Source organism: Pleurodeles waltl, chromosome 9, assembly GCF_031143425.1.
Source record: "Pleurodeles waltl isolate 20211129_DDA chromosome 9, aPleWal1.hap1.20221129, whole genome shotgun sequence".
Lineage (NCBI taxonomy): Eukaryota > Metazoa > Chordata > Amphibia > Caudata > Salamandridae > Pleurodeles > Pleurodeles waltl.
The window spans coordinates 16,698,153-16,717,514 of record NC_090448.1 but is presented as its reverse complement, the minus strand read 5'-3'; the positions used below and the strand labels follow the sequence as shown (position 1 = coordinate 16,717,514).

The 19,362-nt window shown below is 46.4% G+C and overlaps 1 protein-coding gene across 9 annotated transcripts in view; it reads right to left on the bottom strand.

Moving 5' to 3' along the window:
• The window catches only part of SETD5 (SET domain containing 5), a 313,379-nt gene that overhangs the window by 175,345 nt on the left and 118,672 nt on the right, over positions 1 to 19,362 (bottom strand). For 3 of the 9 annotated variants that reach the window (XM_069206129.1, XM_069206133.1, XM_069206132.1), the window contains exons 5-9: positions 17,799 to 17,904; positions 16,896 to 17,107; positions 15,851 to 15,906; positions 14,193 to 14,383; positions 5,249 to 5,491 (exon numbers count right to left, since the gene is read on the bottom strand). In XM_069206129.1, the coding sequence (XP_069062230.1) occupies positions 5,249 to 5,491; positions 14,193 to 14,383; positions 15,851 to 15,906; positions 16,896 to 17,107; positions 17,799 to 17,904 (808 nt within the window). The remainder of the gene's footprint in view (positions 1 to 5,248; positions 5,492 to 14,192; positions 14,384 to 15,850; positions 15,907 to 16,895; positions 17,108 to 17,798; positions 17,905 to 19,362) is intronic. The other 6 variants (XM_069206126.1, XM_069206130.1, XM_069206128.1 and 3 more) reach the window with 3 other exon arrangements.

Below are 19,362 nucleotides of genomic sequence, written 5' to 3'. Positions count from 1 at the left end.
GCATCTTTTCCAGAGAGTGTGAGGAGTCTATCCCTACACTTTCCAGTGAACATTTCCCAAAGGAGAGCACCCCAGTGAGATCTGTTTACTTTTCTGGTTACACAAGCCCTCTCAAAAGCTGTGAACCATTTGGTGATGTCATCACCATCTTCATATTTTGTTACAATCCCTTTGGGGATTTTTAGGATGTCAGGAGAATCTCTGACCCTATTTAAGTTGCTGCCACCATTGATGGGTCCTAGGCCCATCTCTTGTCTTTCCCTCTCTATGGCTAGGATCTGTCTTTCCAAAGCCAATCTTTTGGCCATCCTGGCTAACTGGATGTCCTCTTCACTGGGGCTATCCTCAGTGATTTCAGAGGTGTTGGTCTCTCCTGTGAGGGAACCAGCATCTCTGACTATTATTTTAGGAGTCAGGGTTTGAGGGACCCTGTCCTCCCTAGATAGAACTGGTAGGGGGGAATTTTCCTCCAAGTCACTATCCTCTTCCTCTGAGTTGCCACCCTCAGAGGGGTTGGCCTTTTCAAACTCTGCCAAAAGCTCCTGGAGCTGTATTTTGGTAGGTTTGGGGCCCATTGTTATTTTCTTTATTTTACAGAGTGACCTTAGCTCCCTCATCTTAAGATGGAGGTAAGGTGTGGTGTCGAGTTCCACCACAGTCACATCTGTGCTAGACATTTTGCTTCTAAAAGTTGGAATACTTTTTAAGAATCTACAACTGGTTCTAGAATCTAATTCAAACTTTTACAAACTTTTAAACTCTAAAAGAAATGCTAAACAGGATCTAACACAAGGCCCTAGCAGGTCTTTTAAGAATTTAGAAAACTTTTCAAATTGCAAAAATCAATTTCTAATGACAATTTTGGAATTTGTCGTGTGATCAGGTATTGGCTGAGTAGTCCAGCAAATGCAAAGTCTTGTACCCCACCGCTGATCCACCAATGTAGGAAGTTGGCTCTGTATGTGCTATTTCAAAGTAAGGAATAGCATGCACAGAGTCCAAGGGTTCCCCTTAGAGGTAAAATAGTGGTAGAAATAGATAATACTAATGCTCTATTTTGTGGTAGTGTGGTCGAGCAGTAGGCTTATCCAAGGAGTAGTGTTAAGCATTTGTTGTACATACACATAGACAATAAATGAGGTACACACACTCAGAGACAAATCCAGCCAATAGGTTTTGTTATAGAAAAATATCTTTTCTTAGTTTATTTTAAGAACCACAGGTTCAAATTCTACATGTAATATCTCATTCGAAAGGTATTGCAGGTAAGTACGTTAGGAACTTCAAATCATCAAAATTGCATGTATACTTTTCAAGTTATTCACAAATAGCTGTTTTAAAAGTGGACACTTAGTGCAATTTTCACAGTTCCTAGGGGAGGTAAGTATTTGTTAGGTTAACCAGGTAAGTAAGACACTTACAGGGCTTAGTTCTTGGTCCAAGGTAGCCCACCGTTGGGGGTTCAGAGCAACCCCAAAGTCACCACACCAGCAGCTCAGGGCCGGTCAGGTGCAGAGTTCAAAGTGGTGCCCAAAACACATAGGCTAGAATGGAGAGAAGGGGGTGCCCCGGTTCCGGTCTGCTTGCAGGTAAGTACCCGCGTCTTCGGAGGGCAGACCAGGGGGGTTTTGTAGGGCACCGGGGGGGACACAAGCCCACACAGAAATTTCACCCTCAGCAGCGCGGGGGCGGCCGGGTGCAGTGTAGACACAAGCGTCGGGTTTGTAGTGTTAGTCTATGGGAGATCTCGGGATCTCTTCAGCGCTGCAGGCAGGCAAGGGGGGGATTCCTCGGGGAAACCTCCACTTGGGCAAGGGAGAGGGACTCCTGGGGGTCACTTCTCCAGTGAAAGTCCGGTCCTTCAGGTCCTGGGGGCTGCGGGTGCAGGGTCTCTCCCAGGCGTCGGGACTTTAGGTTCAAAGAGTCGCGGTCAGGGGAAGCCTCGGGATTCCCTCTGCAGGCGGCGCTGTGGGGGCTCAGGGGGGACAGGTTTTGGTACTCACAGTATCAGAGTAGTCCTGGGGTCCCTCCAGAGGTGTTGGATCGCCACCAGCCGAGTCGAGGTCGCCGGGTGCAGTGTTGCAAGTCTCACGCTTCTTGCGGGGAGCTTGCAGGGTTCTTTAAAGCTGCTGGAAACAAAGTTGCAGCTTTTCTTGGAGCAGGTCCGCTGTCCTCGGGAGTTTCTTGTCTTTTCGAAGCAGGGGCAGTCCTCAGAGGATGTCGAGGTCGCTGGTCCCTTTGGAAGGCGTCGCTGGAGCAGGATCTTTGGAAGGCAGGAGACAGGCCGGTGAGTTTCTGGAGCCAAGGCAGTTGTCGTCTTCTGGTCTTCCTCTGCAGGGGTTTTCAGCTAGGCAGTCCTTCTTCTTGTAGTTGCAGGAATCTAATTTTCTAGGGTTCAGGGTAGCCCTTAAATACCAAATTTAAGGGCGTGTTTAGGTCTGGGGGGTTAGTAGCCAATGGCTACTAGCCCTGAGGGTGGGTACACCCTCTTTGTGCCTCCTCCCAAGGGGAGGGGGTCACAATCCTAACCCTATTGGGGGAATCCTCCATCTGCAAGATGGAGGATTTCTAAAAGTTAGAGTCACTTCAGCTCAGGACACCTTAGGGGCTGTCCTGACTGGCCAGTGACTCCTCCTTGTTTTTCTCATTATTTTCTCCGGCCTTGCCGCCAAAAGTGGGGCCTGGCCGGAGGCGGCGGGCAACTCCACTAGCTGGAGTGTCCTGCTGGGTTGGCACAAAGGAGGTGAGCCTTTGAGGCTCACCGCCAGGTGTGACAATTCCTGCCTGGGGGAGGTGTTAGCATCTCCACCCAGTGCAGGCTTTGTTACTGGCCTCAGAGTGACAAAGGCACTCTCCCCATGGGGCCAGCAACATGTCTCGGTTTGTGGCAGGCTGCTAAAACTAGTCAGCCTACACAGATAGTCGGTTAAGTTTCAGGGGGCACCTCTAAGGTGCCCTCTGGGGTGTATTTTACAATAAAATGTACACTGGCATCAGTGTGCATTTATTGTGCTGAGAAGTTTGATACCAAACTTCCCAGTTTTCAGTGTAGCCATTATGGTGCTGTGGAGTTCGTGTTTGACAAACTCCCAGACCATATACTCTTATGGCTACCCTGCACTTACAATGTCTAAGGTTTTGTTTAGACACTGTAGGGGTACCATGCTCATGCACTGGTACCCTCACCTATGGTATAGTGCACCCTGCCTTAGGGCTGTAAGGCCTGCTAGAGGGGTGTCTTACCTATACTGCATAGGCAGTGAGAGGCTGGCATGGCACCCTGAGGGGAGTGCCATGTCGACTTACTCGTTTTGTCCTCACTAGCACACACAAGCTGGCAAGCAGTGTGTCTGTGCTGAGTGAGAGGTCTCCAGGGTGGCATAATACATGCTGCAGCCCTTAGAGACCTTCCTTGGCATCAGGGCCCTTGGTACTAGAAGTACCAGTTACAAGGGACTTATCTGAATGCCAGGGTGTGCCAATTGTGGATACAATGGTACATTTTAGGTGAAGGAACACTGGTGCTGGGGCCTGGTTAGCAGGGTCCCAGCACACTTCTCAGTCAAGTCGGCATCAGTATCAGGCAAAAAGTGGGGGGGTAACTGCAACAGGGAGCCATTTCTTTACACTGAGTGATTGCAGCTCCCAGCTACAAACATCCCACAAACCAGGACTGGGCTTGGGGTAGCATCTCATTCACCAACACCATGAATCTTAAAAGTGATGGATGCAGAATTACTGGCAAACCACCCTAACGCCTATAAGCCCGAGCCACAAATTTGAGAGAAACAAAGAGTTTGTGTTAGGCAGATCATCTCTGGCAGGTGCTTCCAAGGTTACCACCTACCACACAATCTCGCATCATCTTTAGAAAAGCAGTGAGTTATCTGCTTTAAGGAAAACCCTACAGAAAAGCCTCCTATAGCTATGGCGTACTCCATTTTTGTCAAAATGCCAGACTTTGTTCCCCACAGCACCTGAAGGGGATGTGGAGAGTGACAAGTAGAGCCCCATTCTCACAATTAAAAGACTGGTTGATACCTAGAAATAATGTTTGAAGTCCATTTCCACTCCCCACTATTTGTAGTGCCTCATAAATGCAGAGTAGGAAACAAATACTAAGTCCCCCAAAAAAAATAAAAGAAAAAAAAACAGGGGTGGAGGGCTGCCAACGTTTCTGCGCATCATAAAGAGATTTTTTTGCTGAGGAGCCCAATTAAAGTTTTTGAGCTTGATGGTCGCTGGGTCCACACCTATGTAACTGTGTAAATATAAGTGAGGTCCTAAATAAGGAAAGGAACAAAGCAAACTGGATAGGAGGTGATTAGGCAGATTCAAGCTCATCAGGACACGAGCATGGCATATTTTGGCTATGCTGGGGTCCAACAGCTTCTTGTAAACTCACTTCCCCCAGAACATGACCTCTCCTTAGGGGCAGCTTAACTTGAAGAATCTCTAGGCTACTGCCAGTTTCAGTTGGTTCTATTAATACAACTGAACATGGAGAAGAGAAAATACATTTTTAAAGGTAATTTTCAGTTTGTCCTCAAGCCCATGTGTCTTCTGTCCTTCAGCATTCTCACGCACGCCATCTGTCTGTCCGGTGGACAGGTAACTCAAGGCACGTGTCACTCAACTTTTTACCCACCTCTGAAAGCACACGTCACACACTGCTGTGGTCACCAGAAAAAGGGCATCAGAAAGTGCAGAAAAAGGTTAAATCAACCTTGCCGCTAATATAAATGCTTTGAAAGATTACATGTCCTTAAAAGATGGTGCATGAAGAGGGAAAGGGTAAGAATGCTTGCTTGAGATGCGAGTTTTAAAGCTAACACATCTAAAGCCAAAGCAAAATTTCAAGGATCGTAGCAGAAAATGAACTGACAATAGGTGACATTGCAATGAATAAAACATACTGCATTAATGCAACCAGACTGCCTCAGACTAGTTTATTGATCTAGCTGTGTTCTACCTTTCGAAACCGAAGGCGGAGGAAACCGCCTCATCAAACCATTCATGGCTGCCATCTAAAAAAAAATGTAATTCCGAAGGGATAGAGGGGGGCATGGATACTTCACTAATTAAAATAGACAGGTATGGCACAAATGAAAGTCATCACAGGAACATTTAGAACAACAAGCCCATGACAGAAAAACGAATCTGGAATAAACAGTTGTGTAGAATTAGGAAAAGAAACAAGAGAACTGATGTAGTATTTGTGTTTCTGATAAAGCCACCCTTCTCGTACCTGCATCTGGGAGCCCACGACAGTGTTACTGGAGATCTGCTCAGTTTTCCTAAAGGCCTCCAAGGCAGCAGCTTTCCGGATGGATTCTTTGGTGGACCTGATGTGCCGCTCCAGTAGACTCTGCATGTCCGAGCTGTATTCGTTTGCAAAGGCTTCTTCATACTGATCCGTCCAGAGGCGGATCCGGTTCTCCCAGCCCTCAGCTGTGTTCTCATCCAGGGGCACAGTTTCTGAGGGAGAGTTCTGGAAAGAGAAGAAGTGATTAGCATTGTCTCACTACTTCAAAGGTTAGCAAACTAATGTGATACGTTCACACCACAACGAGAATAAAATGGCCTATTGGTCCAACTAGCTACAAAATTAATGATGACAACCCAGTGTTTTAGGGACCCAGCTCTTTGCACCAGATGTCTCCAAGGAATTAAGCCAGACAATTTGTATATCTTGTTTTTAACTTCTCCAAGACATGAATTCATAGGTTTTGCATGGATTATGCTGCAGTATTTCCTCCACTTGGGAGGTCGGGTTGAATTTTTGTTTATTTGCCAACAGGTATCTTGGGGTCTCTCTAGCAGCATGTGTCTCGATAAAATAGTGTTTTTTGACCATGGACTGATGACCTCGTGGCTGCGATGCAAAGCCAATAGCATGTTGGTATGGACTGCACTACCCATGGATCCTATTGTGACTGGAACCCCCCGCCACCCCCTCCATGTTTAGATACCAAAAATACTAACAATTGATTTACTTTCTTAAATATTTTGTTTCCTGGAAATAACACTCATCTAGTGCATGCAGTTCTCCCCCAGCCTGTGTTTTGGCTGCTAGAAAAGATGGTAATTGTATGGATTGGCTAACATGGAAACGGGAGCCAACCTTTGGGATAACTTGTGGGCTAGAGCTCATGAACTCTGTCCTTCTGTAGCTTTAGGTAGGATTCCAGTAGTTTGCAGTTCGCTTACTCTGCGAGGTAGTGGTAATCATGAATGCAGTCTTTATTGTCAGAAATGTTAGCCACCCCCGGCACACAGGGTCAAAATGGACCTTCATTGGTTGTGTCAGCACCAAGTTATGGGTGCCAACCATGGACGTGCAATCTCTTTACCCTTTATTTAATGCAAGTGCTTCTCTTATATGCAAGTATTGCCGATAGGTTTACCCATAGACTTGTGTGATAGGTTTTTCATCTCACAGATACATAAAGAATCTCAAAATGATGGTAGTCAAAGATATGGTGTATGTGCTCAGTTCTCAGTCCTATGCTGTGCATCTTACCTGTGCATCCTACAGATGACAAAGAATCTCATAATGGTCTTCCCTTTTTATGGCATGTGTGCTCAGTTCTCTGTCCTACTTTGCTGTGTAGCTCTTGCGTGTTGTAGGTCTTCTAGCTTCCCTTCATAACTCTATTCCTTTGCAAGGTAACACTACGTGGCCACATCCTACATCCTCCGGGACCATGCTACTAGGCTGGGAATGGCTAGCTCTTGGTGACTTATCTGTGGCCCGAGTACTGTGAAAATGTTATGAGAGATTTATTTATTACCCTGCTTTCTGCCATTTCAATCAAGTCTGAACACAATTTGTCCGGACCGCTGCAAGGCTACCAGGATCACTGCCTTGTTTGCTCGTCTCGCTCGTTTATCATCAGAGGTCAAAGGATCAATCCTTCAGGTTACTTGGACACTCACCTAAACACAAAGGCTTAACATTTATTTTTCACGTGTAGTGAGAACAGATTCTTTTGGGGTGTTTCCCATTATTGAATGTTTATTTTACTACGTCATGTTCCAATTCTGAATTGTGCAAGATGGCTTCTTGTACGTTTAATGTGCCTGATTTTACGGTTTAGACTCCAGCCATGTGTGTGGCTATTAGAAACCTCTCTCTCTTCTGGCCATTTCTCAATCTCCTAACTCCTCCAGACAGCACAGACCTGATTCCCCCCTGCTTGTTCAGGCAGAACACTCTTGTTATTCTGCCTGTTTGTATTTGTGCTACTCTGGCTGTGGTGTGTTTGTGAAAAGCCTTCAGCGTTATTATAACTGAAGATAGTCTTTCTATTTATGTATTTTGTTGCCCCATCTTGCTCCAATGGGCGCCAAATCTCTGGTTGCCCATGTGATTTGAATAAGGGGCTAGGAATACCTTTTTCTGTGAATGATGTAATAGCAAGATTGTATTCCTTGATTACCCAGGGCCACTGGAATAGCACTCCCAAAATGTTTTCTTCCTTGCCCTCAGAAGGGCCGGAGAGGGTGGGTCCCTTTTGCCCATGTAAGCACCAAACTGGTGAGAGATACCTCTGTGGCAACGGCTACTGAGGGGGAATGTTGGCCACTACATCTCCTTATGAATCATTACTGCAACAGCCGCTAGATATTCTCTCAACCTCACAGACCCCTTTTGTTTGTGAACAATGGCTCGGACGCCATCCTTGGATCGGTATCAGAGAAGACCTGTAAAAGGGATTAGTGCAATAGACTATTGTAGGAAGATGGCTCTGTATGTGCTATTTCAAAGTAAGGAATAGTATGAACAGAGTCCAAGGGTTCCCCTTAGAGGTAAGATAGTGGCAAAAAGAGATAATACTAATGCTCTAGTTTGTGGTAGTGTGGTCGAGCAGTAGGCTTATCCAAGGAGTAGTGTTAAGCATTTGTTGTACATACACATAGACAACAAATGAGGTACACACACTCAGAGACAAATCCAGCCAATAGGTTTTTATATAGAAAAATATCTTTTCTTAGTTTATTTTAAGAACCACAGGTTCAAATTTTACATGTAATATCTCATTTGAAAGGTATTGCAGGTAAGTACTCTAGGAACTTTGAATCATTACTTTAGCATGTATACTTTTTACATAAAACACAATAAGCTGTTTTAAAAGTGGACAGTGCAATTTTCACAGTTCCTGGGGGAGGTAAGTTTTTGTTAGTTTTGTCAGGTAAGTAAATCACTTACAAGTCTCAGGTTTGGGTCCAAGGTAGCCCACCGTTGGGGGTTCAGAGCAACCCCAAAGTTACCACACCAGCAGCTCAGGGCCGGTCAGGTGCAGAGGTCAAAGAGGTGCCCAAAACACATAGGCTTCAATGGAGAGAAGGGGGTGCCCCGGTTCCAGTCTGCCAGCAGGTAAGTACCCGCGTCTTCAGAGGGCAGACCAGGGGGGTTTTGTAGGGCACCGGGGGGGACACAAGTCAGCACAAAAAGTACACCCTCAGCAGCGCGGGGGCGGCCGGGTGCAGTGTGCAAACACGCGTCGGGTTTTCAATGGAAGTCAATGAGAGATCAAGGGATCTCTTCAGCGTCGCAGGCAGGCAAGGGGGGGCTCCTCGGGATAGCCACCACCTGGGCAAGGGAGAGGGCTTCCTGGGGGTCACTCCTGCACTGAAGTTCCGTTCTTTTAGGTGCTGGGGGCTGCGGGTGCAGGGTCTTTTCCAGCCGTCGGGAAATGGAGTTCAGACAGTCGCGGTCAGGGGGAGCCTGGGGATTCCCTCTGCAGGCGTCACTGTGGGGGCTCAGGGGGGACAACTTTGGTTACTCACAGTCGTAGAGTCGCCGGAGGGGCCTCCCTGGGTTGTTTGTTCTCCACCAGTCGAGTCGGGGTCGCCGGGTGCAGTGTTGCAAGTCTCACGCTTCTTGCGGGGAGTTGCAGGGGTCTTTAAATCTGCTCCTTGTAACAAAGTTGCAGTTCTTTTGGAGCAGTGCCGCTGTCCTCGGGAGTTTGTCTTTTTCGAAGCAGGGCAGTCCTCAGAGGATTCAGAGGTCGCTGGTCCCTTGGAAAGTGTCGCTGGAGCAGGTTTCTTTGGAAGGCAGGAGACAGGCCGTTAAGTCTGGGGCCAAGGCAGTTGGTGTCTTCTGTTCTTCCTCTGCAGGGGTTTGTCAGCTCAGCAGTCCTTCTTGTTAGTTGCAGGAATCTAAATTCTTAGGTTCAGGGAAGCCCTTAAATACTAAATTTAAGGGCGTGTTTAGGTCTGGGGGGTTAGTAGCCAATGGCTACTAGCCCTGAGGGTGAGTACACCGTCTTTGTGCCTCCTCCCCAGGGGAGGGGGTCCCATCCCTAATCCTATTGGGGGAATCCTCCATCTGCCAGATGGAGGATTTCTAAAAGTTAGAGTCACTTCAGCTCAGGACACCTTAGGGGCTGTCCTGACTGGCCAGTGACTCCTCCTTGTTGTTTTCTTGGTTTCCTCCAGCCTTGCCGCCAAAAGTGGGGGCCGTGGCCGGAGGGGGCGGGCAACTCCACTAAGCTGGAGTGTCCTGCGGTGCTGTGACAAAGGGGTGAGCCTTTGAGGCTCACCGCCAGGTGTTACAGCTCCTGCCTGGGGGAGGTGTTAGCATCTCCACCCAGTGCAGGCTTTGTTACTGGCCTCAGAGTGACAAAGGCACTCTCCCCATGGGGCCAGCAACATGTCTCTAGTGTGGCAGGCTGCTGGAACCAGTCAGCCTACACAGATAGTCGGTTAGGTTTCAGGGGGCACCTCTAAGGTGCCCCATGGGGTGTATTTTACAATAAAATGTACACTGGCATCAGTGTGCATTTATTGTGCTGAGAAGTTTGATACCAAACTTCCCAGTTTTCAGTGTAGCCATTATGGTGCTGTGGAGTTCGTGTTTGACAGACTCCCAGACCATATACTCTTATGGCTACCCTGCACTTACAATGTCTAAGGTTTTGCTTAGACACTGTAGGGGCACAGTGCTCATGCACTGGTGCCCTCACCTATGGTATAGTGCACCCTGCCTTAGGGCTGTAAGGCCTGCTAGAGGGGTGTCTTACCTATACTGCATAGGCAGTGAGAGGCTGGCATGGCACCCTGAGGGGAGTGCCATGTCGACTTACTCATTTTGTTCTCACTAGCACACACAAGCTGGTAAGCAGTGTGTCTGTGCTGAGTGAGGGGTCTCTAGGGTGGCATAAGACATGCTGCAGCCCTTAGAGACCTTCCCTGGCATCAGGGCCCTTGGTACCAGGGGTACCAGTTACAAGGGACTTATCTGGATGCCAGGGTGTGCCAATTGTGGAATCAAAAGTACAGGTTAGGGAAAGAACACTGGTGCTGGGGCCTGGTTAGCAGGCCTCAGCACACTTTCAATTCAAAACATAGCATCAGCAAAGGCAAAAAGTCAGGGGGTAACCATGCCAAGGAGGCATTTCCTTACAACTATGCCCTCCCCCCACCCCCCTCCTCCAATCTCATCTCTATGCCAGACTGTCCATTCGTGTAGAGAGTTTCTTTTGTAAATGCTAAGATCCTCTTCACTGGTAAGGCTTTCCCCTTCACTGTGTTTAGAGGCATCTCCAAGCAAAGTCCCTCCTGGGAAGAGTGGACGATTTCTCCATCTTCTGAAAGAACCCCAGTCTTGGTAACATCTGTGATACTACCACTATACTGCCTTTGCCTAATACCAGGGAGCTTGTCTATACCAGCCTGTCATTTCTTTGAGGGAATACATGTATTCTCTGCCTTCTCACGTGAGCGCCCACTGCTGCCAACCATTTTGTAAAACACCCTCAGTGCTGACTTTATTCCATATAGAAGCACTTTGAACTGGTATTGAGTTGTCCATCACAAACCTGAGAAGTTGTGTGCTTGTAGTTTATCCTGTTGTTGTTCGGAGAGTATAAAAGTGTTGTGGATCCATTTTAATTGCTTTGGTATAGGAGTTACCTTAGCTTTGGCTTGCAGGTCTGTGCCCTTTTACCTAGATAAACATGCTCTATTTTATTATTCACTTTTATTAATTTTAGCATCGCTTGTAGTTCGTGCATTTCAGAGGAAGTGTTTTTATTTCATAATCAGCTGCCATTCCGTGAAAGCGTCATTATCAGTAATGTATGTATTAGATTGTCATCATGTCCCTTTGCTTCGTGTTGGACGAACAGAATGTAAACATGTCAAGCACTGTGTTAGGATATTGCCCATCCAAGTACATACTCTTGTCAGGGTCTCTGCACAGACAATAACATGGGCCTTATAAAAACACTGCATACTGCATGTCACTTTGCAGCAGACCTCAGCATGTGTGTCTCTACAGCACCTAATTTGGAGACTGTAAGCCAACCTTGTTCCAATGTAAAGGGGGGTTGGGGCGGTTCTCATGGACACGGCTGGGGCAGATTGGGTTCATCATGCCTTGCTCTCTTTAGAGTAGCCAATACGCTATAGGGAGCAATTTGTGTATTCATGTTTATTGCAAAATGTTGGGATTGTTCATATTCACATAACCGATTCTCACAATCCTGATTTTGTCTCATTATCCTAATCATTGCAGCTCACGTATTGTATCCTAGATTGCAGTCTTTTCAATAAATGTATTGAAAACTGTTCTGCATCTTCTTTCTTGACTGTGTGTGTGTATGGGGCTCATTTCTAATGAGATAAAAGGGTAAGACTTGTTCCACCACAATTTTCCCTAAGAGGATTTCAGAGTCCATGTGCTGGGCTGACAGAAATCACCTTTCCTGTTTTGGTGAGGTGCTGATAAAAAGCCAGAAGAGCTGGGCCGACAGCTGCCAACTGTTGTGGGAGTGACTCAGTCGCCTACAATCAGAGGTGCTGCTGCCCCTAATCCAGCAGTCTCATAGAGATACGAGTCCTTACGACAAGTAGGTGTTCCTGAGGCTTTGAGGCACCAGCTAGTCTCCTTCGTCCGGGAGTGGGGGGACTTTCTGCTGAGTGGTCACTTTGAATTTATGGGCTCTGATGCATCGGTTTGGGAAACTGAGACCTATAAAAGGATTCAGTGTCCAGTCCTATTCTGAGGTGAGGGTGCGTGCTGAGTACACCCTCAGTGTCAAGTCCTATTCTGAGGTGAGGGTGCGTGCTGAGTACACCTTCAGTGTCAAGTCCTATTCTGAGGTGAGGGTGCGTGCTGAGTACACCCTCAGTGTCAAGTCCTATTCTGAGGTGAGGGTGCGTGCTGAGTACACCCTCAGTGTCAAGTCCTATTCTGAGGTGAGGGTGCGTGCTGAGTACACCCTCAGTGTCAAGTCCTATTTTGAGATGAGGGTGCATGCTGAGTACACCCCCTGGTTGTGAAATTGTACTGATACCTCCTCTATTGCACCCCATCCTAGGAGTTCCAGTTCCTCACTTTTGCAAGCGCCTTTCTTTGGCCTGACGTCAGTGGGATGCATTCTAGTTCTACGCAGTACTGTGATGTATTACAATGAGACCCCATTTGCCGCATACCATTTCTACACTCCTGGAGGAATCCTTTATGAATTCTACACCTTAGGCAGGCATGTTGCTTCAATGTAGAGCCACTACGCACCTGCCTGCTAGCAGTGACCACTGCATCAAGCGCCGACTTTAGGCTGGCGTTTACCACTCTTACTTTTCAGTGGGATCTTTTTTACCCTCTTTATGCTGGGCGAGAAGTTGCTGGATTAGTTCTAGTTCCTCCCAGGACATAACTACTTAGGCGGGCAATGGAGTTGGCATTCGCCGCTGAATGGCCACTAATCTTCCCATTTTTTTGCTCGTCTTTACACATCTGCCCTGTTTACTAGGTGGCGGACCAGTGGGCAGAGGAGCATGAGCCCTTCCTTGCAGTTCAGTTATGGAATAGGCAGATGCTTTTTTCTTCATGTACACTGGGATCTACATGAATGATTTATACTGTTTCTGCACTCACTAGTGTTTGTTGGGTGGTCGGACACTAATCATACTGTTCTCATGCTTGGGGGTGTACAGTGTAAAACGGAGACATACAATTAATTGTAGAGATCTGATAAGCAGAATTAAGTGCTGGAAAAAAACTTACAGTACAAGAAAATGTTGATGCTCAAGAATGTATTCTGGTTAGGACATTACACTACAAAGTTGCAGGTTTTAGATTCTAATGAACTGATTTGCAGAAGAACAACGTAAGAGATATTGGTACAACGGGTTGAGAAGTGTGAATGGCTACTCACAGGTCACACAAATGTTTTAACATTTTTATTTTTTTAAGTATCTTATGCAGTGTGTCTACACCACACTGGTATTAGGGTGTCTTATGTATGACTTGAATTCACATTTACACAGAACAGCAGCACGGGTTGATTAAAGTTAGCCACGCTGAGTATATCAGAGTATAGAAACACTGCTACAAGCAAAGCAACAGAATTAGTGGCAAACTCTGGGAGGCACGCATACATAAACAATATATATCAGCAAGAAGCCACTGACTAAATGCTGAAAAGATGGCCTGACTCTTACAACTCAGACCATATACCCCCCCTCACATCCCTGTATCCATCAGAACAGCCCATGGCTGTTCCCATTTAGGAAAAAGTTGAAGACTCGCCTCTTTAAAGAATACTACATCACCGTGCAACACCCGCCCACACCTCGGTTTCCTCCCCTATTAGTTATTGACTTTAAGCTTGCCTTTGACCATGTCCAGTGCTCTGCTGCCTTTTGGCTAGGTTTGTGCTACAGAAATAGCATTCATACACACATAAATACTTCTGTGTATTCTCAGATGTCTTAGTTTAGGATTAGGTTATGTTGGAAACTTACAAGAAAGCAATACACTATAATAGTGCCTCAGTCTATGAGCTAAGGTCCTAGACAAAGCTACTTGTACAGAAGTTGTACCTTGTTCATGCCTAAAGGTCACAGTAGAGATCTTTGTTGTAAGATAAGCCACTGTGGTGGAAAAGGGTGTGGATGGGGTGAGCCAAGGGTAGATTTGTGAACTGAGTGACAGTGACCAATCTCGGAAGGTACATAACTTTCAAGTAACTAGTAAAGCAAAGAGAACACCAGCTGAGCAGACCATTAGGGCACTGTGTGGAACACAGCCGCTGACAGGTTGACGAAAAATCTAGTCAAAGGTAATCAACCCTAGGCTATCGAAGTCATCAAAGTGAGGGAAGAGGCAGAGGAGGTTAAAGTGGGTTATCAATATGCAAGCACTTGAAGGCGCGGGGACGAGCATGCAGACCATCTACCTTGGTCTTCTTTCCCTTTGGCGCCGCCCGTGCCTTCTCCGTACTCTTCTTGCGCTTCTTGGGCTTGGTTCTTCGGACCCGGTTGACGGTGAGAGTGATGCTTGTGGGTGTGTGCTGCGTTGCAGTGTAGAGCACTGTGGAAGGAGACAGTTCTTCATCCCAACTCTCTGTCGCGCTGCTTTCACCACCTGCTAGGGAGAGAAGAAAGCAAAGGACACTGTTGTCCATTATGTGTACCAGTGTCGTCATCCTGTCCACAGACAGCCAAGTTCACAATTCCTACAACACTCTTCAAACCTTTCAGTTTATTAAAACTGAATTGTTTAGTATGAAACACAATATATACAGCAAAAAAGAATGTAATGCTACATTCCTGAAATACAGTCAGGGAAAACATGTGCGAAGCCAGAATAGGTGCCAAAATTACACCCCTAGGCCAGAGACACATATCTGAGACCAGAAACTCATCTAAGATGGCAAAACCTTCCAACACTCCCCACTTCACTGTGACTGGGTTAATGTTCATACAACAGGTCTGAAAATATACAGGGCAGGAGAATGCTCTTTACGCTACATACATGCTTTTCTTCTGTTCTGCTCATCTATGGGCCTCCCTCTGCCTCAAGCATGCGGCACATCTGGCCTTTACTTCACAATCTTCCTATGGTATTTCAGACACACCCGGCACAGGTCAGACACCCAAAATGAGCTTGTCATTGGTCGGGCTGCGTTTCTGTATCTTTTCAACCCGGTTTTCGACAGTGATATTGATTCTTCACTAGAGATATTTTCCCACAGGGCACTACAAATGAATCCGACCAGCAGCCTGCGCATTCATATGACATACTGGTATCTGAAGCAATCACATGCCCTTACAGCGTACTAGGCCCAAATACAAGCATCTTGCACCTCGAAAATAGATGTGCACCCTGTAGCACTGAAATCCAGGCCCTCACAGTGAGCTCGCTCTAGCTACAAATCTAAAGTGGAGGGGGAGGAACCGAGTGCTTTGTACTGAAAACAGTTCACCCAAAGAGATCACCTGAAAAACTGCAGTATGTCAAACAAATAAATGTAAAACCCCTACTCGAGAGAAATCACTCCACTTGATAAGAGTACCTATTTTAGGTTTTACAAATATTTTACATTTTAGCCACCAACAAATCATTCCCGAATAAAGTGTTAAAGTACACATTTGCTTTGAATGATACTAAGCACCTCCCCCATAATACACTGTTAGAACTAGTACATCATAAACACCAGCAACAGTGCTCTCTTGCAAGGGATCTTTTTTAAAAAGCATTCTCACCTTTATCTAAGTGGTGGTTATGACACTAAAACAACCTTGTCTGGCAAAAGGAAAACGTGAAACCAGACAATGACAGCAAGGTTAACAGTGAGTGAATTGTGTAGCAAAGCAACAACAAAGACTGAATTTCTGCTGGCAACCACTGAAAGATGAGAGGGCTGCCTAGGCAACAAGTAGAGAAAAGCAGATCTCGACTAAACACTTACCTGGAAAATAGTCAACCTCAAGAGCAGACGCCCATGAAGCTTAGAGCTCTTCTCAAAAGATGTTTACTCAGATTCACAGTTCCCACTTAACAAGAAAGTTACTCAGAGTAGATTGTGAATACAACATACACAATCTTTCTTACCAGAGACATTGTCCTGCTTCCTACGAAGTCTGATCACCTTCCCCCTATTCACGCCCCTGGAAGTCAAAAACAGAAACAAGATGTGTGATTACCATGTGGGCTTTTTACACTGATGCAATGTACACTGCACTAGGAATGTTTCAAATCAAAAGTTCGATAAAGCCGAAAAAAATCAGTATCATGGAACATTTAGGCGATCATGTTTTTTTCTCAACACGTTCTCAATGGAACGGAGTCTGAAAGATGCTTTTAATAAAAGCTCAGACTGGTCCTGCGGAGTTTGTTGTTTAGCAGGTTCTGGTGGGAGGCCTCTGTATATTCACCTTATGTACCATATTTCCAAATGCTGACAGCAGATGCAGATTGGAGTTTGCACTGCAGACTCTTAGGGCTAACAACATCCAGGTTACTGTACAGTTCCTTTTATCTTCCAACAGGCTGGTCTGCAGTGCTTAATTTGTGAGAACGGTCTATAATGCACATCAATAGAAAGCACATTAATAAACCTTTGCAAAGCCAAGCGAGCAAGTCGCAATCAGTACCACTGTCAAACAAACACACCAGGCTACATTTCTTGCAACGCTCTTTCTCCACAAGCGCCCACGACCTAAGCGGAAGGATGTAGACCTTTACTGCTCTTAGAAAGAGGGACCCAGGACTGGTAGGGAGCAGGCTTCACAGAAAACACCACAGATATCATCAGTTAAACTGAACACAATCCTTTTAGGAGATTTCATATCAAATCCTCGGTCACTGTTCCCAAACTACTGGTCTTCTACTTTCAAAGCTCACTTTCTCCCCAAGATCAGGCTACGCTCACCTGTCTCAGGTCAAACTGTGGCCTCTTGCTTCTCGGCCCTGCAGATAGCACTCAAGCTGCATTGAGTAAAATAAAAAGATAATGCATCCTTCCTTTGTGTGCACAAAGCCTTCCTGTCCTTGGATTTCATGCGATGCTTGAGTTGCGTGCACAGAACATGTTCTGCCACTGGTATGGCCTTCTAGCGCCATCGTAATAATGCTTCCGTTTTACACAAAAACCCACCTGCATTTTTCACATTTAATGAGAAAGCCATCTTGGGAGAAGCTGCAGCGGCACCAAGAGGGGATGGTGTTTCCAGGTGTCGAGCTGTCGCTGTCTACGGAGTTCTCGTCATTTGGCGTGTGTCGGCCGTTCAGCTCTGCACGTGGGATGATGGCCTGAACCGGGGGGGAGGCGGGAGGTGTCGGTGGGGGTGGAGCACCATAATTGTGATCCTGAAAAAAAATCCAGAACATTTTAGCTAAGTAATCCTAAAGGAAAATAAAGAAAAACAGTTCTAGCAATATACTGCACAAGAAGTGTCCTCATAAGGAGAACCAAAACCAATCCTACATTGACTTTTACGTGGAAAACTTTTTTTTGGTAACCAAGTGTGACTTTTTGAATCCTAATCTTCCACACTTTAAAATTCACAACAAGTCACATTACAAAACACATCAGATTTCATAATAATGTTAAAATATTATGCCCCACAATCAATGCCGCCTTCCGTCCACAAATGTAATCATTAAAGCAGCATTTCCTATCCCAGCACGGCGCCAGTAGTACAGTTCTACAGACACTGCATCTTGGAGACCTGGAGGAGAGTACTGAATACACTGCATGCACTGCACCAGTGACTGGATTGGCCGAGTCCACACTACATCAAGTAGCAGTGACTTTATCAAGACAAAGATGGGGCGCACACTGTCAGAATGGCAGAGGACAGCAGTAGGTGCACAGCCGGGACTAGCAGCAGAGAAGTGTTCAGAGTGCAGTGAGAGCAGAACGCACACTGCACCAGTGGCTTCACAGGAGTAGACTTGATTGAGAAGGACACCGCAGAGCTTTCAGTGTCATGAGAAGCGGACCCAGCCCTGCATCACCATGCTGCAGGAGTCCAGCGAGGACGCAGGGGATACTCACTGCATACGGTAGACCTCGGTAGACATGGCTCTGGGTGACACCATAGCTGTGACTAATGTAGGCCGCCTTCCCGCTGACCGCTGGGCTTGCTTCCACTGACTCTGGGCTGCAGAAAACACCAGAAGTAAAAGTGGTGAGCGCGCTGGACAGCACACAGCAGATATCTGGAGGTCAAACATATGTTCATGCATTAACACCTTTGCAAAGCGTGCCACTCGCCGCACGGGAAGGCACTGGCCTCCCTCAATTACCATGTGTTATGAAGTATGCCAAATGACCTACTGTTATTGAATAGGCAGTGGTGGGTTCTCAGGAAGGAGGTTGGAAACTACATGAGTTTGGTATGTCTTATCCATAAACCTATAATTTTTTCCACGTTTAGTCATGCATCAAAGAACATTTCAACACTCATACAGCACACAGGAGCAGAGGTCCGGCAGGGCTATCTCCATGGGTTTAGTTGGAACCTCAGTGGAGCAGGGAGTGAATTCTACGGTTCGTTCACAGAACAGATTGTAAGTAATACTTTTATAAAGCGCGCAAATATAGAGGTGCCTTGGTGCTAAAAAAAATAGGACCACAATGAAATGCCAACCTATTTAAGAGAGGGGCTAAACAGCCAGGTTTTAAGCTCTTTCTAAAAAGGGTGAGATTAGATTGAAATCTGATAAACGCTGGTAAGGAGTTCCAGAGTTTGCAGGGAAGGAGCGAAAACCTTTTGCCTCCCCATCTTGTTTTATTGATCTTATTAATGACTACCAGTTTGATGCATGAAGATCTGAAATCACGCTGTGGCGCGCACCATGTAACAACATTTTGAAAGTATTCAGGTCCGGTGCCATGCAGAGCTCCATGAGTGATGCACAGGGCCTTAACCTTTATCCTGTCAGAGAAAGGCAGCCAATCCAGAACTCGGATTTTGTTGGTTATGGGACTAAATTTAGGGATTTGAAGGAGCAGATGGTTGGTTGTGTTTTGTAGGGATTGTAGTTTAACTTGTGACAGTTTGTTCATGCCCAGATGCAAAGATTTGTGATTGATGTAAGGAAATGCCTCCTTGGCATGGTTACCCCCTGACTTTTTGCCTTTGCTGATGCTATGTTTTGAATTGAAAGTGTGCTGAGGCCTGCTAACCAGGCCCCAGCACCAGTGTTCTTTCCCTAACCTGTACTTTTGTATCCACAATTGGCACACCCTGGCATCCAGGTAAGTCCCTTGTAACTGGTACCCCTGGTACCAAGGGCCCTGATGCCAGGGAAGGTCTCTAAGGGCTGCAGCATATCTTATGCCACCCTGGGGACCCCTCACTCAGCACAGACACACTGCTTGCCAGCTTGTGTGTGCTGGTGAGGACAAAACGAGTAAGTCGACATGGCACTCCCCTCAGGGTGCCATGCCAACCTCACACTGCCTATGCAGTATAGATAAGTCACCCCTCTAGCAGGCCTTACAGCCCTAAGGCAGGGTGCACTATACCATAGGTGAGGGCACCAGTGCATGAGCTCTGTGCCCCTACAGTGTCTAAGCAAAACCTTAGACATTGTAAGTGCAGGGTAGCCATAAC